Source organism: Falco cherrug, chromosome 1, assembly GCF_023634085.1.
Source record: "Falco cherrug isolate bFalChe1 chromosome 1, bFalChe1.pri, whole genome shotgun sequence".
In the NCBI taxonomy this organism is placed as follows: Eukaryota; Metazoa; Chordata; class Aves; order Falconiformes; family Falconidae; genus Falco; species Falco cherrug.
Window position 1 is genome coordinate 122,382,939 of NC_073697.1, and position 27,988 is coordinate 122,410,926.

At 43.1% G+C, this 27,988-nt stretch overlaps 1 protein-coding gene across 2 annotated transcripts; it reads right to left on the reverse strand.

The window, feature by feature from the left end:
- Nucleotides 1-14,282: 14,282 nt before the first annotated feature.
- On the reverse strand, nucleotides 14,283-23,250 carry TMEM100 (transmembrane protein 100). Of its 2 annotated transcripts, XM_027808260.2 has the most exons (4): nucleotides 21,889-23,250; nucleotides 21,718-21,798; nucleotides 18,787-18,971; nucleotides 14,283-15,520 (listed from the first exon to the last, which is right to left on the reverse strand). In XM_027808260.2, exon 4 carries the CDS (start codon nucleotides 15,456-15,458, stop codon nucleotides 15,054-15,056), a length of 405 nt encoding a protein of 134 aa, XP_027664061.1. In that variant the 5' UTR covers nucleotides 15,459-15,520; nucleotides 18,787-18,971; nucleotides 21,718-21,798; nucleotides 21,889-23,250; the 3' UTR covers nucleotides 14,283-15,053. The 2 variants fall into 2 exon arrangements, with proteins under 2 accessions (XP_027664061.1, XP_055582230.1); XM_055726255.1 differs by having other exon boundaries at nucleotides 21,718-23,250.
- Nucleotides 23,251-27,988: the final 4,738 nt, after the last annotated feature.

The following is a 27,988-nucleotide window of genomic DNA, read 5'->3' on the forward strand; positions in this document are numbered from 1 at the left end:
AAACTGGATACAGACACTAGACCATGCACAGAACCCACCTTTATTTTCGTAGCTTACTATCTTTTTAATTAAACCCATATTTTTTTTCAGTATACTAAACAATTATAGAAGCAGCTCTTTCAGATAAAAAAATAAAAAACCCCAGGTATCACAAACTTACAAACCTGCATGTTCTACTGAGATCAATAAGAGCCTTCAGTTTACTGGGAGTTCAGGCTGCCTTGCAGTTACATTTATAATGCATTCTGGTTCATTAAAACCAATTAAGATCACTGGCAGCTGTAAATAATTCAGTTAATCACTAGCTTTAAAGTGCAAAGAAATTGATGCTTCTGGTTATAAAAGTACTTTTAAAGGTTATATCACTTTTTGAAGGGAGAATATTAAAGGCTGGATTTTATGTATATATATATACATATATATGCATACACATACCCATTCACCCACAGATGTATATAAAAGCCCAAGAGAATTTGTTTCATGAAGAAATGTAGGAGGACCTTTACAAAGGGCCTTGTGAGTGTTGGTTCCTTAGTCTTAAACATAAAATCTAAGACTGACCATGCAACACATGCAGCAGCCTGTATGAGGCATCAAACATATTGTATCTTGTATCCAGGTTCCATTTTACAGTTTCCTTATTACCTCCAGAACCATTATTCTGGAGAACATGCTGCTAACTCAACAAAAGTCAGAACCCTGCTGTGAAGAGCTCAGGGAAAAGCTATTACAGAAGCCAAAGTGTAAGGTGTGATGTTATTAGAATGTTCCTGAATAAGGAACTTAAAGCTATCAATTTGTTCTACTTTTGTTTTTGAAAGGGAGTAATGAAATCTTACTCCCAGGATCCAAAATGAACAAGAGATCCATCCCCTCCCTTTACTGTAAAAAACCCACGTCTTGCAAAATCTGTTTTAGTGGCTTATTTCTGGTCCAGGGATTTCAAAATGTATATGGCTATCCTCCAAACCTTCCTTGAAAGACATGAAATAAGACTGTGTTTTGTTTTAACTTAGAAAAAATATTCACATTGTATGCAAATTCCTTCCCTATGGGAAAAATTCACCATAGTGACAATGAGTTGTGAAACTTTAATTGTGCGAACCATGATGTGTTGTTCACCTTTCTGCTTTACCAGTTGACCTATCACTGAAGGGCAGAGGTACAAGTTGAACAGTGTTTGGTTCAGGAGTTACATGCACTAGCTTAGTCTTTGTTCAGCATAGCACCAGCACCCTAGTTTAACCTTAAGCGTTTCTGTATTCTTTGCTGAATTTGCAACAATAGCAGAAAGTCATCCCAAAATACAGTTCTCACAGTGACTTTTATCTGAACAAATGTATTAAATGGTTTCCAAATAAAATACGTAGACCAGGGGTTAAGGGGGTTTGATACTGAGTTTAATTGCTATTCTTTGGATGCATTCAAGTAATGCTAGTTTTTGGAAAGGCTGCTTTCTCAGCTCACTGTGATACTACCAAGAACCTCTGGCAGCCGAACAGACAAAATGAGTGTTGAAGAAGAGTGAGCTGGCTTTGCTATATGGCAATTTAAAGAAGAATGCTCTTCTAGTGACAAAGTCTCCACATCGTGCTATTATGCTAGCAATTATTGCAGAGGAAGTTTGTTCAGGATTTAGCCCCAAGGTTCCCTAAGCAAGTGTGGACGTTGACTTTCCTGTTGGTGATAGAAAGATTGACAGCTAACAGCAACCTTTTGTGTAGCAATGACAACTATGATTATTTTGCAGTTTCACTGCAATGTGATTAGATTGTAGACTGTGGCTCTGCTTGATTTTTTGATTGCTAAATTGATGGCCCCAAGCCAAATGGCTTTTGCTATGAGAAAAAAAACCCTGAAACTTGAATTCCCTGCAGTTGAATTGGTTTAACACATTCTAGTGCAGTATCATGCTTGTAGCAAATGAACCTTCTTTCTTAATGCACTTTGGGTAAAACCCACAGAAAGCACGGATAGATCACTAATGCATTCTGGAGCTGGCTCCAGGTGACTCTGCCGGAGACATCTGTTACTAAAAAGTTCCTCAAATCTGGTTGAGAGAAATGGTTTTCTATTTTGATTTAGAGAACGGTATAAATTTCTTTCCTCAGTTCCATAAAACTGTCATGAAGATAAAAGTCCTTCTATAATGAAAAAGTAGTTGTCGACAGACAACTGTGGGTACAGTCTTGGTTTTATGGAAATCTGGAAGTTGTGTTATTATTATCAGTGACACAAAGATATAATCTGGTGGATTCAGAATAAAGGAAGCACAGTAGTTTCTTTCTATTTTATATTTTTATAGGTGTGTTGCTAAGGGCACGTTTCTAAACTTGGAGAATTAATATTTTCAGATCATCTACTTTAGTGAAGAAGGTAAGGCATAACAAGATGATTGTTTATATGCACAAGAATAATGTGTTTTTCAACTGAACAGATGCTTAAAACAAACAAATAACAAAAGAAATAATGTCTCAAAAAATAACTTTTGAGAAAATCAAATCAGAATTAATTTCATCAGTTAAGAACAAATTTCTAATGGAAGTGTGGCTAATGAGCCCATCTTGGAAATTTTTAAATATATCCAGAAACTCGAGCCACAAGCTTATATTTGGCAAACACTATCACAATGTTCCAACATCATATAATAATACTGAGTTAATATAAACACAGACCACGCATGAGAAAGTTGCCTATTTATGCTTCATATATCAAATAAGATGATGGGAACATGCCAGTATTTAAAAAGATCCTATCAAAACGTAAAGGCTTTTCTTTCCATTCTCCACAAGAAAAAGTAAATTCAGAGAAGATGGAGACAGGAGCTAAGTTCTCTTCTTGGACCTTCCATCAAGGTCTCCATTCAAAAAACAACACAGCTTTTTATTTTCTCCCTTTCTAGCATCTAGGTATGCCTATTGGTCACACAAAGCGAGGCCGCTTTGTGAATGTACATGTTCATTTACAATCAGACTTAAAAATCCTCTAAAATAAGCTAATGTTTTAGAATATGTTCTTCCTCCTTTAGGAGCCTGGAGCATTTCTCTGCAGTTCAAGGCCATTCATTAGCAGCTGCCAGCTATGCTACAGGCCCCTCTCTAATCAGTCATTCCATCATCACTTTAGGACACTGGTAATGCTTGACAGGACTTTAATATAAAACTTCCCAAGGCAGTTGTCAGATGGCCATGAGTTCTGACCATGATATAATTCGCATGTTCAGGAATGTAATTTCATGCTATGTGTGTTGCTGAACTGCAAGCTTTTAGTTCTGACTTCACGGTACTTAATCTCTTCCATGCCAAAAATTGCTTCAATAGCATCTTTTATGTTCAGCTGAACTGCTGCACTAGCCCTAGGGAAAAGTTTGTTTCAATGTGGATTTACATTTTGCTGGAAAAAAAACCCTAATCAGACCATTTGATACAATTTACAGTGTTGCTCCTTCTGCCTGCCATGCGCAGGGGATGCAGAACAGCACTTGCCCACCTCATCCCTATCAACGACCAGTGCGCAGCATCTCTCTCCGCTGGAAATGAGGATTTCTTCTCTTCTCCTGCCCATAATACCTGTTCTCCAGAGGCTTTTGAGAGACTGGCCTCCTGAACACCTGCTGGTCTGCTGGAGCTGCACAGGTTTTGGACCACTGGAGATGGCCGCTCACTGCTGCACTGGCCCTACACACCTACATGGGCAGACAGCCCTGCTCCGGGGAACTTGCAGTCTCACCAGCAAGGCAGATCAAAAAGCACCATCTGTGGTGTGTTCCACACACACCAGGAAGACTGGAAGGGCCTCACTCAAGGGCAGATCTAGAAATTAAATATAAATCCCCAAGCACCATCATACCCATAGAACAACTCTCCTACTATCACCTTTAAGCTGGAAAGTGAAGAGTGACTTTGCATAGTGTCTTTCACATGGCTGCTTCTCAGATTGTCCCTGTGATTAAATGATCCCTCTGCAGAGCTAGCCCATCCCAAAGCAGCTAAAATGAGTGACTGAACGACATGAAAATAGCAGTCACCCCCCACAGATGGTGTGTCAACAGCAGGAGCTGACAGTGCCCGAGTCTGAACAACAGTCCTCTAACTCCTGGTAAAAACTGGCCTTTTTTTGCAACATTTGGAGAGCAAGCTGTGCCTACTACTTCTCTCCCAAAATTTCTTTGTCTTGCTCGCTTCAAACTATTCTTCAGCCCAACCTGATGCCTGCTGTCCTGTGTTCAGGTTATAGCTTTCCTGCAACAGGGGCTGGCTTCCCAAATACCTGATGTTCAGGGCATGGTGCTGGGGATCCGTGCAAATGAGAACTCTCCCAAAGTATTCTGCAGAGCTGATGCCAGTCACATTTGCAGAGTTCCAGTGTTTAACAAAGACCTCACTCTGGGGACAAGAGTATTGTCCAACAAAGGAGGCAACAGAGACGTCAAATCTATATGCCAGATGTTGGTGTTGTAACTTGTACTGAGACTCCTTTCTCTTTGTACACTTGGCCTCACTGCCTGCAACGTGCGTTTCCCAGCTGGAAAGACCTCGTACACTTCTAACACTGGGAAAAAGAAAATTGCCCAAAGGGAAAAAGTACAAAAGGTTTGCCTCTGCTACAGGAAACTGAAACTGCCAACAGTCTGCTTTGCTGAACTGAGTATGTCGCCAGAATTAGGGTTTAGCAAGGTATCAGCAGTGTGTGCACGGACAGAAACAGAGAGAAAGAGTTTCCCACGTCAGGTTATTATCTCTCAAAACAACATAGAGTAGAGAAATAAAAATTAATGGATCAGAGCTCTTCACAATTTGGAATTTCAATCCATGAAGAACTCTGGGATTGTTCTCATTTTGTTACGTCCCCAAACTGGGATGCAAATCTCAGTCGCAGGAGTTTATCTATGCATGGGTTTAGGTATAGAGCTTTCATATATGTGTATAATATTTCACTTAATCAAGATGAAAATGTTTCATGCCACCTTTCTCTTTTGATTTTTTAAAAACAATGCAGTTGAAAACTAAATGTGTTAATATGATTACAATTTCCTGTAAAAATGAATAAGCCACAGAATTGTTACATTCATACAAAATGTTTTGAATTAATCAGATCATCGTTTTCCAGTGGAAGGCTATTCACTTGGGAGTTTCTGGCCAGCTGTAACTCTAGGATTTGGAAATCTTTCACCCTAGGAAATTAAAGAAGATCAGTACCATGAAAACATGGGAGCACAGTGGAGTGCTTGTTGTGACACTGTCGGGGTGCCTATCAGTCATGGGATCACCGTGGTGCTGAAGTCTTACTTTTTCATTTGAAGACCTTCACACCTTTCAACCCAGAGTACCACATGCGTATGAATAGATAAGCAGTACACCTAGTGTGCAAACGATGAGAAAACAGATAAAACTCCAGTAGATGGCGCTCAGAAATATCCAAAATTTGTGTCCCCGTGCGGCTCTGACGGGACCTTGGTGCTGTGCAAAGGGCAGGCAGCTCTGCCAGCAGCCCTCTGCAGCGCTGCGGTTTGGGTGACTCCATGCAAGCTGTTGGTCTGGCACAGCCAGGTCGCTGTCAGGAGACGATCAGGACTGCAGGACCTGGGCACAAAGGCTGGCTCAGCAGTGGCAGGCACCTGTTGCTCGCCCATGCGAAGGGAAATGGGGCCATGCGTGTCCCAGTTCCCCCCCGTTCTCCCTTAGCACCCTGCACTGCCATGCACAGCCATCAGTTGTATTTACTGGTCACTCTCCGGTCAGTGTGAAGCTAACAACAGAAAATACACATAAAGTTAATGGATGTAAGAGATCTGAGTCCTGTAAAAACACAGTGAAGTTTTGGAAAAGTGCTGAGATCCAGGGCAGTTGTAGAACTCAACTTGCGGGGTAGTAGGGGAGTGTGCATTCCTGTGCAGTTGTGTTGTTTAGTAACGGCCAGTTCTGGTGCCAGTTTTACATTTTGTAGCTCTGACTGGAAAGAGTTTGTTGTATCACAAAGATGATGGAGTAGTAATTCGTCAACAGAAGCACTAACGGTTTTACCACCATCAGGGGGATTGTTTTTGTTGACTATTTTGACCAAAGACCAGAGTGAAAGTTGATACCATCTGATCGAGTCACCAGCTGGTGGCTCATGTGAAAGGATCTAATAACCAGTTCCCCTGAAACACCACAAAGCCACCACCAGAAATGCATTAGCAACAACATGCTGCGATTCATCAGGTGCTCCAGGGTGTCCGGCAGCACTCTGTGTGGAGCCCAGATCTCCTGGCTGTCATCTGCTTTATACAAAGTAAAACAAAGCCTTTATCCAGCCAGAGAACAGATGCATCGTGAGCAGCAATGGTGAAAGCCTTTCCCAGCTGGTTGCCAATGTGCTTCAGTCCTTCTTTGCCTTGTGTCAGAAATGTCATGGCCAGCAGGACCAGGGCAGTGACTGTGCCCCTGTGCTCAGCGCTGGTGAGGCTGCACCCGGAATACTGTGTTCAATTTTGGGCCCCTCGCTTCAAGAGGGACATAAAGGGGCTGGAGCGTGTCCAGAGAAGGGCAATGAAGCTGGTGAAGGGTCTAGAGAACAAGTCTTATGAGGAGCTGCTGAGGGAATGGGAAGTGTTTAGCCTGGAGGAGGCTCAGGGTGGACCTTATTGCTCTCCACAGCTGCCTGACAGGGGCTGTAGGCGGAGGGGTGGGGGTGGGTGAGGGTGGTGCTGTGTGTCGGTCTCTGCTCCCGGGTAACAAGTGACAGGACAAGAGGCAACAGCCTCAAGTTGTGCCAGGGGAGGTTTGGACTGGATAGGAGGAAACATTCCTTTACTGAAAGGGTGGCCAAGCGTTGGAACAGGCTGCCCAGGGAGGTGGTGAAATCACCATCCCTGCAGGAATTTAAAAAGTGCGTAGATGCGCTGCTTAGGGACATGGTTTAGTGATGGCCTTGGCAGCGCTGGGTTAATAGTTGGACTTGATGATCTCCAAGATCTTTTCCAACCTAAATGATTCTATGATTCTCTGGAGTAGTTGCTTCTGCTTTAATGTAAGTATGAGCAAAACACATGTGTGCACACGGATTCTCCCTTACTTTTTCATTCCACCCTGAGCTCTAGGCTTGATGCTTTCACTTCTGGTCACTTTACAGTCCAACTGCACTTTTCTGTGTCTGGAGATAAGTCCCTCTAGTCCTGCCTCGTATGACCAAGCAGCCTGGGCTATAGTGAAAGAGAGGTGGCTGCTCAGAAAAGCCATCTTAACCTCACTGATGCCAGCACACAGTGGGGCAGAACCTGAGCAAGGCAGCGACTGTGATGTGAACACTGTGCCCAACACAGATGAGTTCACATCTTTCACAACACTTGGAGCTGGTGGCAACTGAGGCTATGCCTGTCGTGTCCCAGCTGCTGTGATGAACGAACTGGAATATTTTGCCAAGGGAAGAAAAGCTTGTTTTCTAGGTCGATTTTTTTTATTATTATTATTATTGTTGTTGTTGTTGTTATTATTAGTATTAGTATTAGTATTAGTATTATAAAAGGCGAATTAAGGTGTTGGTCCTATTATATTTAATCACTCATCTTGCAAGAGCTGAAATGTTAGCAGTAACTTGACTGCCTTTCTGACCTTTGTGCAGGAATGACATTTTTCAATTCAGCAGTTTTGCCTTTAGCAAAAAGGGTAAGGGGTGACAGGATCGTTTGCTTCAAGCCTGGATTTCATTAAACTTAAGCTGTACCACTTTTGCTCCAGATCAGGCAACAATTGATCCAGTCATTGGACTTTCTTATGAAAACTATTTATAGGGAAATGGCTAAGAGATCAGGATGTTTATTTACAAATTTATTTTACAAGCCAGATTGATGGGTGACAAGCCCTTTGCTTGTGTGATAGCAGAAGTCATTCTTTGAAGCGCCATCAGTTTGTAGGCAAAGAATGAGATTCTCATGGTCTCTATCTAGCTAAAAACAAAAGTGGCAACACAGATGGTCATACATAACATACCCCATCAATTCCAGGGGACTAAGCCTATTCAACACGGACTGTGCATCTGACCCCAGCACTCTTAACTGAGATGCTCTTGAGTTACATGATGTGAAGTACAGTGGGATTTCAGCTCTTCCATTTCATGGAAGATGAGGAAAAATGATCATGGCTTGACTCAGAGAAACAGACATCTAGCTTGTGGGACCAGACATTTCTTAGCTGTCAGACTGCAAAGGGATTGGGGAGGTGGTGAGCACTAGCTTACAAACAAACTTCCATTTCAGCTGCAGCCCCAACATGCCCGGCCCTTCCAGCAATTATTTTGGCTCTTGGCCATCAGTCCTGGGAAGAAGCTTCCTTTTTTATGCTGCAAGCATTAAAAGTATACATATCTCAGGCTATTTGCCCCTACCTGTAGTCAAAGAAGCATATGTGTGTGTGTGTGTATATATGATATTTTTTCTTTTTTTTTTTTAATAACAATACAGAACAGCACAAGATATTAAAAAATGGACTAGTGACTTTGGGTTTAAAAATGAGATGTCCTTCAGGAAAGGAAAGCTATCTCCTGCAGCTTTGACATGAGGAGAAAGCAGAGTAATATTCCACCTTAATAGTCCGAGAACCTCAGAGAAGAATCACCATATGAGAATCTAAACACATTTTGTCACTTGTGGTCTGGCAGAGGGGAAAGTGGGAATAAGAGATCTTCCTGTACTCCTCTCTGCATTCTGGCCAATGTCTATGCAGGACTTAGGGATGCCAATAACTCAGATCCACAAGGGGATGCTGGGGTAGTCTTGGAGAACACACACTTCAGTTTGCACTATGTCACAAACTGAATCCAAGTCTCATTTAAGGGATGATTTGGGCTCCCTTAACTCACCATTTAAACTCCCAAGAGTTTGTCCTGCTGAATACTGCATCGAACTACCTTTCCCAGGGACAACAGTGCAGTATCAGGAGAAACCTAGCTGCAAACCATTTCAAGCTGATCGCTCCTGTTCCCTCACCAGTGCATTTCCCTTGAGAACCGGTGAAAGGTGTTCAATGCAGCTTTTGTGTTCTTTTGGGGAATCTCAGCTAATTCACCTACAGGCATACTTTGTACTATTTTTAATTTGTTAAGCAGCCATTGTACTACTGGCAGCACAGTGAGAGTGCAGGCAAGAGAACAAAGAGCAGCAGGCAGCAAGAATGTGACACCATCTCTTCCCATGCAGCTCTGTTGCTGCAGTTCAGCCGGCTGGATGTTATTTTAGTGGCCGTGCATCCCACCCATGCGTTTCTGTGGGCCCAGAAGCCGCGCTGCTGTGACGCCTTGTGAGCTCGAAGCTTATTCATGTTCAGGAATGGGAGGGTCAGGGCCATCGACACACACCAGCATCCTGCTGCCTATTATTTCCTGCCAGCGCTGGCGTCGCACCAAGCCCTAACATGACAGGTGGATGGAGTTCACAAGGAAATAATGTCATGGGCCCGTTTTCCAGGAAAACCGTTAACTCTATTCACAAACTCAGGCCTTCAGATTGAAAGGGAATGTGGCTGAGAAGAGGTGGTGAAGGGCTGCTCTGGTGTTACTTCTTTCTTTTTAATAGATTTTTCATTGATATCTCTTGCTGCAGTACAGAAATCTTTACCTCTGTATAGTGCCTACCTCTTCAAGAGTAGACTGTGACTGAATGTCTTATAACTTACAAAACCACAGGGGCACGGCCTCTGCAAATCCCAAATGGCCATTTGATTTCAGTCAGATTGGTAAAAAATTTAACTTCTGCCTTTTGCTGAGCTAACTGGTTCCTGGGAAACAGAAAAGGAGAAGAAATATGAGGTGAGATCTAAGACTGATGTTAAGCTGGGGACTTCAGGCATTTTATAAGAATGAAACTGAGGACGCAGCCAAGGATGTATCAGAAATAAGACTTACGTATTTTTAAAAGTCTCTGTCTTTCAACAAGGCACTTGTGTAAAGCTCTACTATCCCTCCGTGACTTTATGCAGTGTCCCAACATTTGATGTGTGTTCTTCCCTTTCTTTCCTCTTTTCCTCTCCATTTTAAAGTTTAATACTTTTTTTCTCTTGGTCTAGAAAGCACAGAAGAGTTAAGTGAAAGTAATCAATCCATAAAAAATGTTTTTCAAAAACACGATGTTTGCCACAAATGCAAATTTTTGGATGCACAAGTTAGGACAATAGGACTCCAACTGGCTGCTCACAAGAGGAAGGATTAGGTCCTCTGTCATGTTAATACTGACATCAACAACCTGAATAATAGCCAAAAGTTCAAGATGATTCTGCAGTTTAAGACCATTGTTCTCCCATATGGTTTAGCCTGTAAGATTTAGTCTACACATAGAGTTTTGCCAGGATTTATATAATTTTTCATATCATACAGTGCAGTTCTTGGCATGTTAATGTATCTTTATGTATAAAAGTCCTTTGTAATTGATAAAGATTTGTACTAATATAGCTAAAACATCCTACAGTCTAAAGGCATCAGAGGTATTGGAAACGCATATGCAAAAGACGGCTGCCAACACTGTTCTGCTCTTCTTATTTTGGAGCCCATTGTAAAAGCAGGTTAGGTGAAACTTGCTAATAACATGCAACAACCTCCATCTCAGATACTAAAGGAGCAGTAGCCCTGGACTTTGACTCTGGGTAAGCCTAGCTGAGGCAAGAAGACGGGGTATTCCAGAGGGTTGTTCCTGGCCTGACCCTTCTGGATCCTGATGAGACTCTCAGGCCGTTCCTTGTTCCATACTCTGAGCATGGTTCCTGTTCTGTAGAGCCGCAGTAACATTGTACATTTGGTGTTTGGTAACAGGAGCTCTCCCAAGTGTCCAAGGCAGAGAAACTTAACTCTTGACACAAATCCACAAAACTAACCTTTCTCTGTTTCTTTCTTTCCTCTTTTGCCAAATTATGGTGTTAGAACCACAGTCACGTACAAAACATGACATGTTAAGTGACTAGGGAATCATAAATTGGGTGTTTTGACTTGAACAAATACTAAGCATTGTCACACCAAACTGATTATTATTTTAAAATATTGTCCCAGGCTATAACTGGCTTTGTGTACAATAGCAATACAGGGTGTAGTTACAGACACAATTTCCTGTGCTTAGGTATTGAAATTATTATTTAAGATCCCCACAACATTTGCCCAGTGCACCAGCGCAGTTCCCCTATTAGATAATTTTCTATCCTTGTGACGGCAATTTTGCTTGTGCAAGCTGCCAGAGCTTTCAGGAAGGGAGAGACAAGCAATTGTGACAATAAAATTTGCATCAGCTCCCACCCAACTTCTCCCAGAACCAAAATACCATTTGTTGCATTCAAAGCCTTTTGACATCAGAAGGGAAGGTGTTTCTGAACTGGAAAGTCATTGTGATCTCCACAGGGTTGCATCCTCCAGGCTGAGTTCTGCCTCTCATGTTCCCATGAGAAACACCAAACAGCAACGGCAGAGTTCCATATGGTTTTGTATCAAATACTTGGTGGATAGCATAACCCAGCATCCACGCATGAAACCCCAAATCAATCCAGATTAAGTCATGGCATTCCAAAGCTGAAGCAGAACTTTTGCTGTTGGTAGCTGACCAGTTTGAAGGGGTTGACCCTTGTAAAAGCATTGCAAATGTGTCCTTGTAGAAAATGTTTCAGGTCTAACAGTTTCCGGAAAAATGAAGGTGCTAAGCCTGCCACACTGTACTTGTGTAGCACCTCTCCCAGAATAATTGGTTTTTAAGGGCTAAAACCAATGTACTGTTCCTGTGTTGGAACCAGGACAAGGGGTTCAGGGAGAGAGAGGATAGCAATGAAAATGTCTGTAATATGTAGATTTGCAGGAAGAAAAAACGTAAGACTGAGAGACTTGTGTTGGATGTCATCGTTGGTCATTCAGAAAAGATGCTACTACTACTTCAGACTGTCCCAAAATCAATGCACACGAATCATGGTGAAGCCTGCACCAGTTCCTAAGGCCATGTGGCAATTTAGTGATGAAATGTGAAAACACCTTCAACAGGATGAGGTCTGTCCAGCTCCTGCAGGACACCAGGACCAGGTGCTGGAATTCTTCCCTGTGAAGTTACTGTTTTGCTTCTCTGAATAAAGGATAAACAAGAGTGAATTCCTGTGCAGACTTTCACTCACTGCTTGATACAAAGATACTTTTGCATGTCCCTTGTCTCACCAGGATACAGCCGATGCTGCTGAGCTCAGCAGTGTGTGCTACAGCAGCCCTGCATTACTTAGAGGCCTCTCAACCCGTCAGTTAGCTGGTATTATGGGACACCATGTTGTATCTGAAGCTTTGTTATGCTAGGGTATCATGCCTAGGGTCACTGCAATGCTGTCTGTCACTGCTTACATGCTGCTTAATGCCTAGATGCTCCACAATAAGCAAGGCAGAGGGTGGTGTGGGCACTCTGCTGTGTCCTTGTATATGCAGCACAAATACAAAAGAGCAGAGATAAGGGAAAGGAAATCTCCTCTAGCAGTAGCAGAGCAACTCTTACTCTTATTTACCCTTCCTGAAAAAAATGCTCCCCAAACCCCATTGCCTCTGTTCCACAGAGTTTAGCCTTTTCTTTTGACTCGGAGCATAGCCTCACCTTGCACCTCTACTTTCCTTCCACACGCTGCACGCGAGCTTGCCTGTATCACAGCCATGGCAAAGGGAGGCCCCATGTATGGGAAGCCCTCTTCAGAGGTCTAACAGGCTGCTTCTGCTCTGGGCTCAGCCTGGGAAGCATGGGGCCGAGCTTGCTACACATGTACAGTAGAAACTGCTGCATCTCTACAGCCCCTACGATTCTCTCCTCAGCAGTCTGCAAAATTCCACTGAGGAAAAAGAAATGGGGAGGGGGAAGAAAGAGTCAGAAAAACTATTGTGTTCCCAGGGAAAAAAAAAATAAACAGCCCCATTTAGCTTATCCAGCTTTGCTAATGTCAATCACTTTTCTCATTTTAAACAGGAAAGACACCACTTTAGTCCACCTGTTCCATTATTTATCATGCTATGCATTTCCCATGAATTGTCACTCATGCAAAACCTGTACATCGTAAGGGGACACCCTAATATTTTTAATGACCTTAGGCAAAGTGATTGATATTAGACACCGGTGTCAGATGTTCTGGTGACGCAACATGTTCTCCTAGCAGCAGGAAAGCTTCCTGCTGTGATTAAGTTAGGGCTATGGAAGTGCTAAAATGTGTTGTCAGCTTTCCTCTGATGCAAGTGATTTTATTATAGCGTCTGGTAACCACGGAGTGTGGCAACGCAAATACTGACTCCAAACATCCCCTCCTGTACATATAGCTTGCTCTATTTAAAACATGAAGTGCACTTTGCAAATCCGGGGATAAGTTATGGATGTAACAAGCTTAAACCATGGAGGGCAGTGGAAAAGGCGGCACCTGAGCCAGAATGCCTGGGTTATTTCAGCAGGAGAAGCGTACAGCTCTGGGATGACCTGCAGAAGACAAGCCCCTGCAGTACCTGTTTGGCAGGCGTGCTCTGCAGTGGCACTGCCACAGCCACTGTGGATGCCAGAGGCTCTGGAGGGCAAAGCGGAGGCACAATAGCACAGGCCTTGCTTGCTGTAGCAACGGAAAGCAAAAATCACATCCAATCCTTTTTGGTCTGGAGAAAGCAAGGGCGGGGGGGGGGGGGGGGGGGGGTGCGGTGTGTGTGATGGGGGAAGAGAGAGAAGAAAAAAAAAAAAAAAGAAAAGAGGACTTCATGTCCATGTGGCCCCTTTGCCTTCTGACACCCTCATAGATGTTGGGGTGGAAGTCTGTGACTTGGCTCAGCACCACTTGTCCTTCACGATCTAGATGAAAAAATAACATTCTGGTTTGCTTCAATTTGCGACCAGTCTCTCAATTATTCATTACCTGAGAAAAGCTGGAAGACCTCTATAACACAAGAGTTACAGAATTAAACATCTCAGACACACAGGAGACATCTGGCACCTGCTTTTCATAAAGATTCATAATCCCAGACCTCATTCAGCAAAAACTTACAGATGACTTTGCTTCCAGAAGTAATTAATAGTTGTGTCTACAACTATGCCAGTGTCTGCAGAACTGACCGTTACAATTTTTCAATAACCCAGTTGTTAATCAAGCTGCGAGAGGGATGGGCTATCATACCAAAATCCGTAGTCTACAGAGATTTTTGGAAGAGATCAGCAGTACATATGTTGACAGTTATTGTCACAGGTGTTGTTCTACAAAAACAGAATCACAAAGCAAAGTTGAATATATAAGCTATGTTGATAGCAATAATAAAAGATTTTCTAATAGTCTAGCAGCACTGCATATTATTTGAATGAAATTTATTTTTTAATTTTATAGCAAAATAATCAAAAGTGCTAAACCTGACCACTTTAATTTACAAAAAAAGTCTCATGTTTTAAGCTATTATCATACCTCGTTATTTAGGTTAGACAATATAATTATACATTTCTACATATTTCTACCCAATAGTAAAACAAAATTAATATTAGTTGGTTTAAAAAAAGGGGGAAAGTACCACAGATATTGGGAGGGGAAAGTTACATAAAATATAAGAATCAGCTTATTGAGCAATCTGCAGTGTGTGTGGCTGTTATTGCTTTTTGGGTTTTTTTTTTTAAGCTACAATTTAAGTCACAGACAATCTGGCCATAAGCTTGTAGTCACTTCACATGCTATGACTTCTCCCTTGGTCAAACATCACAGTGTGTATTTTAGGAAGATCTCTGGCATTTTAAGTCAGTTAAAATTATTTTCTTAATTCTCCAAGTTCCCTTTCCAACATGATCAGCATGCTGGAGAATGCAGTTATGGCGATTGCGGTCATGACGACACTGTTTTCTGTGAAGGAAAAGTGTTTTTTTTCCTCCGTCTTGTAAAGAATCACTACCAAGTCTGCAGTAAGAAAAACATTAAGGGCACTTGCAGAGTTTTTAAGAGTATTTCTTAATCCATTCTGTTTTCATTTCAGTTCATTTCCAAAGTTAAATTAAAACCTGCAATCTCTCCTACTGATAAATAGTCAAGTTGACTTACAAAGGCTCTGTCTTCCGTCCAGCCTTCTCTTGGTTGTCTTCAACCGAACAAGGTTCGCTGATTTGCCACAAGTGCTGTCTGGCTCTCCCGCCTCTTTGCTTTCTTGTTTTGCTGCCGGATTTTCCAGCACACTGCACTAGAAGCCAGCAAAAGGAGTCCTGATGACAAGAGGACTAATCCAAACACTGAGATGATTGATCCATGGGAATTGAAGCTGTATGCCACAGCAGTAACCACAATGCCGGCTATGAGGATAACCACACCGAAGGGAATGGTACAGCGGTAACAGGAGAGTTCTGCTCCCCCTGTTGCTGCAGTCAGCTGGCATTCACTGACGAGAGGAATGGTGGTTATCACACAGTCATTGTTATTACTCTTCTCCATGGTTACAGAATCAGGATGCTTTGGAGCACCCAGGATCTCTTTAATAGGTTCATTTGTCATCTTGATTGTCTTGACTTCCTCAATTCCCAGGCTAGAGCAGGCTCTGCTGAACACACGTTGCACTGTGGAGAGAAGCGCATGAGTTCAACTAAGAAGTGTTACCATTATGTGACAAATGGGTGACACAGAGGCATTCCACTCGGGATCGCTAACAAGTGGACAGTCTGACCCCAGAAGGATTTATGCACAAGCCTAATTGTAACACTACTGATTGTGGAGGATCTGAATCAATTCTTATGGCAGTCATCAGCACGTACATAAGCGCTAGGAAGAACAGTGTCACAGACCAAGGCAGACAGCAACCTTAAGGTGCTGTGGGCCAAATCCTACTGTAAGTTACATCCTAAAGTCTGCTTTCTGGATGTTATTTAGATTTCAATGGCATTACATCCTCTGACAAGGAGGTAAAGTTCATGGGCTGTTTTGGTTAAAAATTCCACTCTTGCTCACACACTTTCTCACACTGTTTCTTTATATATAAACCTATACACACACACCACAAATCTGCTCCAATGCACATCACGATAACACGGGCAAGAACTGGCCCAGCAAAACACAGGACTGAAGAGTGAACCCTTTCTCAACACAACTGCTACTTGGTGAAAAAATTAAAATGGTCATGATTAGATATGGATGTGGGGGGAATGGGGATGAAGGCAGTTCCCTGCACTCAAACACCAGCTGAAAGCTGGTGAACCTACTGTTACAGCAACATCAATGCCAGACTGTCAGCTTGCCATTTAAATTAGCTTAATGAAAAAGTAATGGGTCCTTTTTAAATCCATGAAACCACATCCATGTTGCTGTGTGGGAGGGAGATTTACAGTCATACTGACTCATCTTAGTTACACCTGTCTCCATGTTGCATACACACTCTTAGTCCTACAGACGACATGCAGTTTGACTCCATCCGCCTCATGAGGCAAAATAGCTTTCGGCTCCACGGAGCCCAGCACGTAACTGGAGTCCACCTGATCAGGGCAAGACGGGCCCACGGCTCTTCACCACTGTGGGCTGCCATGAGAGAGCCTGGCCTTCTTGCTGGGACTGTGGTGGTGGTGGGCCCACCCTGGAGCCTGCAGCAAGCCCCTGACAATGCTGAGGTAGCCACAGCTGGGCTGCCTTGGACCGGGCTGTGCGCTCAGTGCACCCCACCACATACAAGAGAGACTGGGACAAGGGGAAACAACCAGGTTTTCCTGCTGCGCGTAGCTCACAGGACTCCTCCACCTCTCTCCAGTATGGGCTGTGTAGCTTTTGCTCTTACGAGCAACATGATCTGCAGCTCAGAGAACAAGGAAGAGCGTTGGCAATGCAGTAATGCTTTTATCACTTTTATCACCTTCACATCTGTGGGTAGGAAGTTAATTGCCAGATACTTGTATTCTCCTTTTCCTTTCCCACCACTCCCACCCTTGTTGCTAAGATATATTCGTCCATTGTGGAGAGCCCTTGATTTTGTATCTCAGTGCCTCATATTGACTGTGTTTTGCGGGGAAGAGGATCTCACTATTTTTAAACACACACACAAACAGCCTATCCTCTGTATCTCATCAGAGAGTTTTTCTGTCTGAGTTCCTTGAATCCTAATGAGAGAAGGGAAGTTCAGACCTGGTTTGACAAACCTTTTGTTCTACTGCTCTAAGGAAGAGTGCTTAGCCCAGTGCTCAGCTCAATATTGCATCTTGCTGTGCACAGCTACCTTCAGGGCTCAATCCAGCACGGGGCTCAGCAGCTACAAGACAGAGTAGCCCTTCCCTCCATAAGGACAAAGCTGAGCACAGCACAACTGAGCACACACACTGACAACAAAAGAAGCAATGGGCACAAACTAAAATACAGGAGGTTCTGTCTGAACATTAAGCAACATTTTTTTACTGCGAGGGTGACTGAGCGCTGGAACAGGTTGCCCAGGGAGGTTTTGAAGTCTCCATCCTTGGAAACATTCAAAAGCCATCTAGCCAGTCCTGGGCAGACTTGTTGAGGTGACCCCGCTTGAGCAGGGAGTGGACCAGATGACCTCCAGAGTTCCCTTCCAACCCTAGCCATGCCATGATTCCGTGTGTTTCTGTGAAGGTACTTGGTATCTCCAATCCCAGGAAGGGGATCCGATCAGCGCTTATCAGACAAAGCAAACAGATCTGCACTGACACCTTAGATATCCTAGGTTTTCCTAGGTTCTGTTGTTTTGTTCTTTGAATCACACCACATGATTAAGCGCCTTCTATATCAGAGAGAAAGAGCCCAGGAAAGCCATGGGGTTGCTCTAGAGCATCATCGATCTGTCTCCACATTGATCTGAGCCCAAGTTCTGCATTTTCAATAATAACTTACACGTCAATGAGACACGCTGGTGTCATTATGTTGCTGCATTACTTATCCATAAAATGTTACAGAAGATCAGCACAATGGGAGAATGTGGTCCCCAAATGTCATCTTTTTTTGATCTTACCATTAGCCATATTCAAGTAGTTCAACATTTTATTATTAAATTTGAGGGAGGAAAACACCTAACCATTTTCCATATAAAAGGTCTCTCAGTTCCAAATACATTTGAATAAGTTTTCAAAAGTCCAAATACTTTCTCTAACAGTCACAGAAATAGGGCAACTTCCCAATAATTTGAAAAGGCTTTGGATTGGGCTCATAAACACAATTATTCTGAAAAACTTTAACATTCAGTCAAAGTATATTTACTCCTGTCTCTAGAGTCCTTGTCCCTCTGCTTCAAATACATCCCCAACGAGCATTACATCTCTTAGACATCTGTATAGATATTTATGAAGAAAGAAAATATATTTATACAGTCAAAACTAACATGACTTTTTTGTTAAATATCCTAAACTACCGAAATTAAGTCAATGGCAAAATAGCTGTTGACTTCTGAGGGGCACAGTTCTTGCCTGTAATAGGATGTAAGCTGACAGGCACTCATATAAAACAAATAAACATATCCCTGTTGAAATACTGCAATTTAAATAAACAACAGAACCTATTTGAAGTGTGAGTAAAGGTATTCAGACCCAGAAAACAGGGCACTAGATCCTCATTACCAGCAAAGTCACTTCTGACTTATGCCAACAGGTGACTTGGTTCAAGTTTCAGGGTAAGAAATTTAGGCAAAGATACCCAGCAACATCAGCATCCTCTCACTAATCATGCTAGAAGCACCGTCTTAAGGAGCTACTTTGACTTGGAGAAAGAATGTGTTTCTGTGGCAATCTTGTGCCTAACACTGGATAAAGGGGAGAGGAATGTTTTACCCACTAGTAAGCGTAAATGGAGATTTACCGAAAAGACATGAAATTCATCAGCATTGAGCACCTACCAGGTCCATGAGAAATCCATCGTAACAAATCCCTTGGATCAGTAAGCAGAGGAAGACTGCTTAAGATATCTCGTATGTCAGTTCAAGGCAGAGTCATGCAGCAGTAAGAGCTGCTCCAGGCTTTGAAGTGTCAGATGTTGACGAATGATGAATTGGAGGTGACAATATTCTAGCATGGAAGTTTCCTACAAGAAAAGTTGTTGGTTATTTATCTGCCTAAGAACAAAACGCCTGCATAGAAAAGCTCCTGCTGTATGCTGACTCGTGCTCCTAACCTAACCGAAGCAGGAGATGTTCTGTCTGGCTCTCCTACTCGTTTCTGCCTCTTTTCTTGGCAGCAGCCACCCATTTCCGGCCCTATGTAACATTTTCCTTTGATGATGTGACGTCTTGATGATGAGTGTCACAACCCAGGCAAGCCCCCCAGAAAGAGCTAGGCAGGAAAAAGTAATGCATACGAATTTCTGCAGTTAAAAATGTCATCTAACTTCACTTCTATTGCTCACTTCACCTATGTGAATCACAACTCTGAATACCTGGGGGCTTGTCTCTTCTATGTCTCCAGTTTCTTTGAGCAAATCATTTTCTTTCCACGTGTCTTGGTTTTCCTAGCTGTAAACTGACAGCGACAGCATGCTTCCCACTACCCCCCCCTTTTAAATCTATTCTATTATAACAAACCCCAAGTAATATACCCCAAAAACTCCTCTCAGGAAAAAAAAAAGGCAAAGTGACTTCAAGAAATCACTGTAATGAACTTAAGTCTTTTGTTCGTTTCTGTTATTGGATTTTTTAAACTAAGATTCATAACTCAAACAGGGACAAGGCAGAATCTGCAGCAGAGCAGTGTAACAATTCTGCAGAAAGCAGAGTGATGGAAATTGTTATCAACTGCAGAAACAACTGTGAAATCACCAAGCAGCTGGGTAAAACTTACGAAGCAGCAGAGATTTATGTTGCTAATCTTACTCAACGTTTCCTTTCTGTATGTGCATGATTATGGAAGATCATTTCAACACTGAAGAAGAAGTCTTAAGTGGGGATGAGAGTACGTTCATAAATTCGTATAATAATAATAAATTTAAGAGCTTTTTCTCTTTTTAAATTATGTAGATGATGCCAACATTTCATGAACACATTTACAGGCACAAACTGCTGCTGCTGTTCTCTAGATGATCCTTGGAATAAACCTGTGACACAGCTGAAGTATATTTAGCAGATTATTGAAGTTAGCTAATAATACAGAAGTCTCCTTGCTTATTTCCTTGACTACATTCTTGTACACACTACCTAATAATTAGGTTAACTTTTTGAAAAGTTTGGAGGGAGATACAGAAACACCACCATCATCCTTCAGATAAATAATCTAGATTACATTAAAACAAAAACAGACCTCTAAAATTACCTTGCAGTCAGCTTCCACTCTTATTACAAGAATGGTTACATTTGTTTGAAAAACTCTCCCTAATGCAATTGTGCCCCCTAAGCCACTCCACTAGTATCATTTGTTTAGAAGATTAATTGCTCTGCCAGTAATTTATTTGTATTTGTCCTTGACTACATACAGTTTTGGTAACTTTTTAAATTCACATCTTTATCAAAAAAGCTGACTGACAGAGCAATTTCTTAAGGACAGGATTTCTCAGCCTCCTCCTTCCTTCCCTCACCACAAAGCTAAGAAGCAGAAACACATGAAAACTATACATTAAGCTTCCAATATTTTAACTCTGAAAAACTTCACTGTGGTGCTCTCGCAGGAGGCTTCCCACATACTGAATATCTCTGTGCAAGTGCAAAGAGCTGTATTTCTCAACCACTACAATCCTTTCCGCTTTTTTGCATTTTACTCAGAACCAGTGGGACACATTTAACTTTTCTGCCTTCAGGCTCTGGATCTCATTCTCCGTATCTTGCATAGTATTTCTGACACCCTTTTTTGCTTATGTGAAACTCCAATAAATCACAATGCTCATGCTTCATGCTTGCTTTTGCATTGAAGTGACTACAGAAAACAGCATAAGGAGTCCTTCTGTAGTGAGAGGAGAGCCAGAGTTCATTTGGAATTCAACAGACTACAGCAATCCTGAACACAGTCCCACAGCTCTTCCCCATATGAACACTCCTGGAAATACAGAACTAGAATTTGTACTTATAAGACTCCAGGATCAGGCCCTGAAGGACAAGGGTAGGAGATGAACACATTACACCCACGTCAACTGTCTGAGCTTCAGGATGCCTTAAGTTCCCACCACCAAGTTTTTAGGTAAAAAAATTACTAGATTTAACCTCTCACACCTTCATCGTTTTTCAGATATAGTAGGAGGGTAGGATGGGAGCCAGCCAAACCCCTCTGCAAACGAACCTTTTTATCTGCAAATCGTAAAACTTTCAAATGCGTCGGTAAAACGGCACACAGCCCCAGGGTAAAACCCCGCATGGCACACCTAGCCCGCACACCTATGCAAGAGAGAAGGGACGCAAAGAAGCAAGGAAAGCTTGAGGCACGCTTGCTGCTCTACGGGCCGCCAGTAACCAAGAGCCACAGCCCCGCGGGGGCACACGCCGACCCGCAGCGCTGGTTGCAGCTCCGGCTGCGAACACCCCGGAGATGTTAATTGTAACACTTCGTGGCCCGGGAAGAGCCCGGTGCCGCGCAGGGGAGCGGGGCTGGAGCCGCCGCAGGCCCGCGGGCCGGAGCGCAGAGGCTCCCCGGCGCGTCCCAGCAGCCCCAGCCCGCCCCGCCGCCGCGGGCAGCCGGGCCCCGGGCGCTGCCGGGGCAGCCGCGGGGCTGGAGCCGGCGGGCACCGAGAGGCGGCGGGGGCGCGGCCGGGCGCCGGGCGTGCGGGTCCTGCGGCTGCGAGCCGAGCCGTGCCATGCCGTGCCGAGCCGTGCCATACCACGCTACAGGATGGTGTGCGGAGCCGTGCTTACCTCCCGAGTGCCGGACGGGACTGCGGCGGACACTCGCCCGGAGTAAGCACAAGAGTGGGATGCAGCTCGCTGCACAAGGGACTGTAAACAAAGTTCTTGGTGAGAGCGAAACAATTAAGGGACCGAAGCAAATTCAGCGGCGGGAGCTGCCGCGGGCGGGGCGGCACTCACCGGGGAAGGTCCCGCTCGGTTTGGGAGGGCGGCCGGGAGGAAGGCTGTCCGTCAGAGGCCGGGCTGGGCAGGGCACCCCCGCGCTTGCCCAGCCCTCGGCGGTTTGGCTCGGCGGGGCCGGCGCTGCGCGGTTCACATGCCCGTTTCAGAGATGCGCCGGGGGGGATACGCGACGTGCGTGTCTCCTTGTCGTGGTTTAACCCCGGCTGGCGACGATACTCGCGCACCCCCCGCACGGTGGGATGGGGGAGAGGACTGGAGGGGTAAAAGTGAGAAAACTCTTGGGCTGAGATAAAGGCGGTTTAGTCGGTACAGAAAAAGCCGCGCTCGCCCAGGTCATGCACCAGGTGGGGCTGCGCAGCCCAGCACGCCCGGGCCGCGGCCGGTGAGCCCCGGGGCCTGAGAAGCATCTGCCGGGCCGCTGCCCCGGGCCCGGGGGTCGGCGGTACCGGGGCGCCCTGTGTGGGGCCTGGGAGCACGCCGCTTGCCCGCTGCCCGGCGGGGCGGGGGGGCTCTGCCGAAGCACCGGCCGCGCCGGCACCCAGATGAACTCCTGGCTGGCGTTTGACTGCTCAGCAATTAAACGAGGAGGAACATAGTTTTAGATTACATCCTTAGAGGATAAAGTTTTATCTGTCAGCTAGAAATATTTTAACTGGCTTTAACTATGCTTTAATCACTCATTTCAGTGGGACATCAAATGCTGCAGGGGCTTGGAGTGGGTGGGTATGTGTATGTGTTATTTTTTACCATGATTTCTGTTCTTTTCAGACAAAAAGCAGACAGATTTTGCTTTTAAGGCTTGTAAAAGGACATGTTTGAATTTTGCGGTTAAGCTTGCCCGAAGTTTATATTTAAAAGGCACTATTTTATCAATGATTGATAAAAGAGCAGTGCACCAGATGTATTTAATCAGCCGCTGTCTCTGAAAGCATGCATGTACTTTTGACTCCCTTTCCAGGGTGAAATCCTGGCCTCACAGAAACTAACAGAAAAACTTCTATCAACTTTACAGGGGCCAAGATTTCACCCTGTGTATCATTAGCAACTCCCGAGTGATGGAGATCCTGCCAAGGCTTCACCTCCTCCAGCCAAATCAGCCAGGGGGTTCTGGAAGAGCTCCACAGCGTTATACAAGAAACTGGCATTTTTTTCCCATTTGCCAGTATTCCCTCCAAATATGTTGGCATTTTAGCAGAAATGACAAGCAAACTGATCTGAGGGGAACTGTCATTAGAAAGGATCTCTTGGGCCACTAAGTCCAGTCTTTCCTAATACAGGAAGCCATGCCAGGTAATATCTTCATTAAACTTGCCAAATTCCACCTCAAGGCAACTGGGTTTCCTGCCTCTCCCATTGGAAGGCTATGAGCCTTATTCTGTTGGTATCTCTATATATCTAGGTAACTCTATCTTGTTTCTAGCTGCATGGATTCATAGACAATTATACACAGATGAATAAGCCTTTGGCTAAAATAGATGTTCTTTCTTTTGGCAATTAACTCTTTAATGTCATAAGAGTTAGAAATCAGACTCGCTCAATCTTGGGTTTAGTTATCATTTTTTCAGATGTGGCCTTACCAGTATTCTGCATGTAAGCGCGAGTACTGCCCTGTCCCACCAGAAACACTAACATTTCATAATTATCCTCCGATCGTTCAGTATATCAGTTTTTCTCCAGCATCAGTTCCACTTATCACTTTATATCAGAAATTCTTGCTGTTAGTACATATGCATATGACCTACATTTCACCCCATTGCCATTACATCAATTCCTCTGTAGTCCTTCCAGTGTAGTACTTGGCCCCCCTGTGTTGACAGAAAACCTCCCTCCCATGCTCACACCACCAACAGTTCCACTTTGTACATTCTTACTTTCCCATGCCAACTTTATTACTGAAAGTGTTACATAAAATACTGAAAGTATTTCATAAAATATCTCCCAATGCTGATTTTTGAGGAACTAATCCGAAGTACATGTAAACAAGTGTTGAAGCTGGACTTAGAATTCACATGTTTCTGTACAAATAAACAGCCTAACAATAGGCTAGAAAGTTACACTTTCTTCCAGACCCCTACGATTGTAACTCCTTTTTGTGAAGCAGAAAAACCTGTGGTGAAAACTGATGGGAATGACGCCTCCCTGTAGCTCTGAGAGATTCGTGGGCTCTCCCCTAGAAGGGTGGGTTTGAAGCTCTCGGGCACATAAGGGTCGAATACAACTTGGGCACCACCCCTCTGGCCTTTTAAAAAAGGGATGACTGACTACCTTTGCCTTTTAAGGGCCTGCTGTGTTCTGAGCATGACTCTCCAAGGATATAAAGAAGTACCAAACATACCCGAAGCAGCACGTGTGGCACCTGTAGAAATTCAGTGCAAACAGCTGAGGAAACTTCAGGACTAAGCAACAGCTGCAGTGAAGGGTTACAGGTTCACAATTTTGGACTGCCATGCCTAAATGCTACATAGTTCCCTTTTAGGACCTGCCCTAAATGACAAAATCTCCTCCCTGTGGCCTTAACACAGCTGCTCTGGAGGAGGTGCAGCCCCAGCGGCTGGGACAATAAGCAGAGGCCTGTGTGATTCTGGAACTCATGCAGCCTATTGAGAGTGCAGAGTTTTACTCCTAAATTGAGCAACGCTGTTGCTCTGCCGACTAAGACACACTTGCAATACTTCGTGGCTTCCTTTGAGTTTCTAGTAGTCTCCTGGGCCTTAACAGCACAGCAAACAGTGACTCATTAATCTGGCAAAGTACAACCATTGTGGACTCCCTATTCAATTAGTTTTTCTTGCTTTTTTTTGCTAACCCTCCATTGAATGTGCCTTTATTTCATCCCTAAGGCCACACATGGACACAACACACAAGCTGACTGCATTTACTGAAACTTTTAGAAAGCACTCTTTCAACATGTTTAATATATTGTAAATTGACATTATCGTGTCAGGCAGCCTATGTGTTTTGTGATAGGGAATAGAGTCCTTACCAAAACCAGTTAAAGCAGAAAAGCAAATAATTTTGCATAAAATGCTGTAGCTCTCCTCTCATTAAAGCAGTTTATAGCACAAGGGAGTTCAGCCCAGTCAGCTGACAGCTACGCAAACCACCTGGTCTGTGTGTAGTCAGGCTCATGAAATGAATGTGCTTATAATGATAGTGAGAAACCTCTTTGGTGACTATCAATATGGGAAGAAATTTTCTTTGAACTCCATTACATCCTACCAGTACTTTGGTCAACATCAATTATCCTGCTGTGCATTTGAACTTTGTTATTGCCCTATATGACTTTCACTTAACCTTCCTGCAGTGCTGAAGAAGACAAGACATCTGGAACTGAAAACAATTATTCTTATCTTCTATTTCTTTTATAATTACATGAAGGTCACATTTGAAGAGCTGCATTCCTTAAATGGACATGTGCTTTTAATTAACAGAGGGATGCGCCACACCACCAGAAGCCAGATCCTGAATCTTGCACAGGGTGGTTTACAGAACCTCTGAATTTTTAGCCAACATGGCAGCTTTGTGGCTGAGATAGGAGGAAGCCTAGTAACAAGGACAAGCCAATGTAATTTCACCATAACTGCTTTTTGTCAGAGGCTATTGCAGCAGGAACAAGCAGATTCAGCTGAGATTGAAGTCAGGGTGGGAATGATCTCTCCCCATGGCTCTGCAGAGGGGTTTTCTTGTTTTTCCACCTGCACTGAGTACCCCAAGAATTTACAAGGCACAAAGACATGAAGGGAAATACAGATAAAAAGCTGAAAAAGTGACATGTCCAAGCTCACCTAGCAGATGATGTCAAGAGACATGTTGTACCTTGCTTCCCTGTTCTGCCAGTAGATATGGCATGAAGAGCACACACTGTTCCCTTTTCACATGGTCAGTCTAATTAATATGGAGCATTTCAGCCAGTTGTAATTGACTTTCCAGCAGTAGAAAGAAAATAATGAGGTTTAAGCTAACCTACACAGGCCATCAGTTGAATTACTTCCTGTAAAACAAGCTTCTCTGTAGGCTCTAGGCAGCTCGGGAAAGTTGGTGAAAAGGAAAAGAAGGTGTTACGGGGAAATCACTACTTGCCAGTGGTGTTCAATGGCTGTTGATGCAACAGACTTGTTTATAGCCAGAGGCAGCCTTCGGATTATTTTAGCTGACATCCTGTGTAACACAAATCATTCAATTTTACATTCAGTCCACAATCTGTACTATGAAACTGAAATTCTCTGTTCATCTGAAGTATATTTTCCAGAAAACCATCCCATCAAGAGGTGGAGTATTTGCCAATTCATTCCAATGTTACTAACTTCACTGTTAAAAACTATGGTTTGTTTCTATTTTTTCCTATTTCTTTATGTTAATCTTAAATCTTCGGCTTTAACTTTGTCTGATGAGTCTTTCTTTGTTCTACTCCGCTACAGTCTTTGGAATTAAATTTATATACAACGTCTATCTAAAATACTGCATATAGCTAAAATACCCAGATTTTCTCCTACATAATAGATGAGTTCTGTGAAATTACCAGTAAGTCAAGTGTCTGACCTAAAGGGTAGTTAAGAAAGAAAAGAAAGAATTGCTGCAGTAAGACCAGTTGTCACTATTCCCACAAAAGACATCTTTTTGTATGTATCATTTGCTTTAATATCACATGCTAAGGGAAATGATTAGAAATATTTCTACATCCATATAAACAAGTTAGGAAAATAGAGGGTGTGGTAGTGACAATGATTTACCAAATCAAGTCAAGATCTAAATGGCCTTGCTTATCTTCTGAATGAGTCATTTTAGGTCATGCAGATAATAGTGCAATCCCTTCTTTTTCTACAACAAAAATCTAAAATTACCCCTCTTTCTTCAAGTCCAGGTAAATAGGTTGCACCTCACAATCTCAGTTTATTTGCACCGGTAGTGCGTTACTTTCCACAAAAGCTGTGGCTAGAAGGTGTAAATCAAAAGTAAATGTGGCCAAATTAGAGAGATGGGTCCTGACACCAGGAGTTCAGCATAATAAAACTCTACCATAGATAAAAAATATTTAGTATTAGAAGGCAGGGAAACAGCTGAACTCCAGTTATTCTCTGAATCCTCTTCTATTTGGGTGGAATGCTGTTGAAACCAGATGCTCAATACAGATATAGTCATAGTTTGGGGTTGAATACAACTGTATGAAGAAGGCTGTTACAAGCCAGTGTTTAATGGCCACATAAGACCTCTTCTGAGAGCTCAAACAGTGTATGTCTTGTGCTAGTTCTTTGCAAAAGAGATGATTGTCACTCTGGGTGACCCTTCCTTCCTATATACTTAGGCAGGAATATAAAATATATAAAGATCTTAGTGTAGCAGACAGACTAATTTTTCTGCGTACTCTAAAAGTGTTGAAAAAACAGATTTCCCTTTGACTCATACAAGGAGAGGAGAATATAGACTGCCTTACACATGCATGTCTCTGGTGGGAGACGATATTGTTACTTTTCAGCTTTCTGGATGAAGAATTTGCTTCTTGCTAGCTGCAAAAGTCATGAAACAATTTTTAAGAAAGGCTTTTACATAATGCAGTCAATAAAACAACAGTAGCAGAAAATTATAATTTGTTTGACTATGTATGATAGAAATGTGAATGTGTGTACTGTATAAATGGTGTGTCAGGACTATTGAGCATTTTTGCAAACTTTTTGGAATGCAGAGTAAAACGGAATGACAATAGTACATATATGTCAACCCAGCAGTTAAATCCATCAAAATCCCACATCTTTAGTTCATCTTGCAGAATTTCTCAAAGTGCACCAGTGCCACATAGAGACAGACACAGGAAAACACAGTATAGCTGGTAGCGCTCTCTCACATGTGGATACTCATATCCAAAACAAAACCTGAATATCAGAATATCATTTGGGGCCTGAAAACATCAATGTGGTATTCGTTGCTGTTTTCATTTCTGGCCATATGTGAATTTCTGATGGATGAGTTGTCCAATTTGCTGGTTTGATTCTACACCATAGAATTCAATGGATTGCCCAGCATTGATTTCAGTAGCAGAAAGGTTAGGTGTTAAGGTGGAATTAATACAGATTATTTACATTCTAAAAAACAGGTGGGCAAT

Bases quoted from the DNA above. Each gene is read 5' to 3' on its own strand.
- TMEM100 (XM_027808260.2), bottom strand. From the start codon at position 15,458: ATGACAAATGAACCTATTAAAGAGATCCTGGGTGCTCCAAAGCATCCT.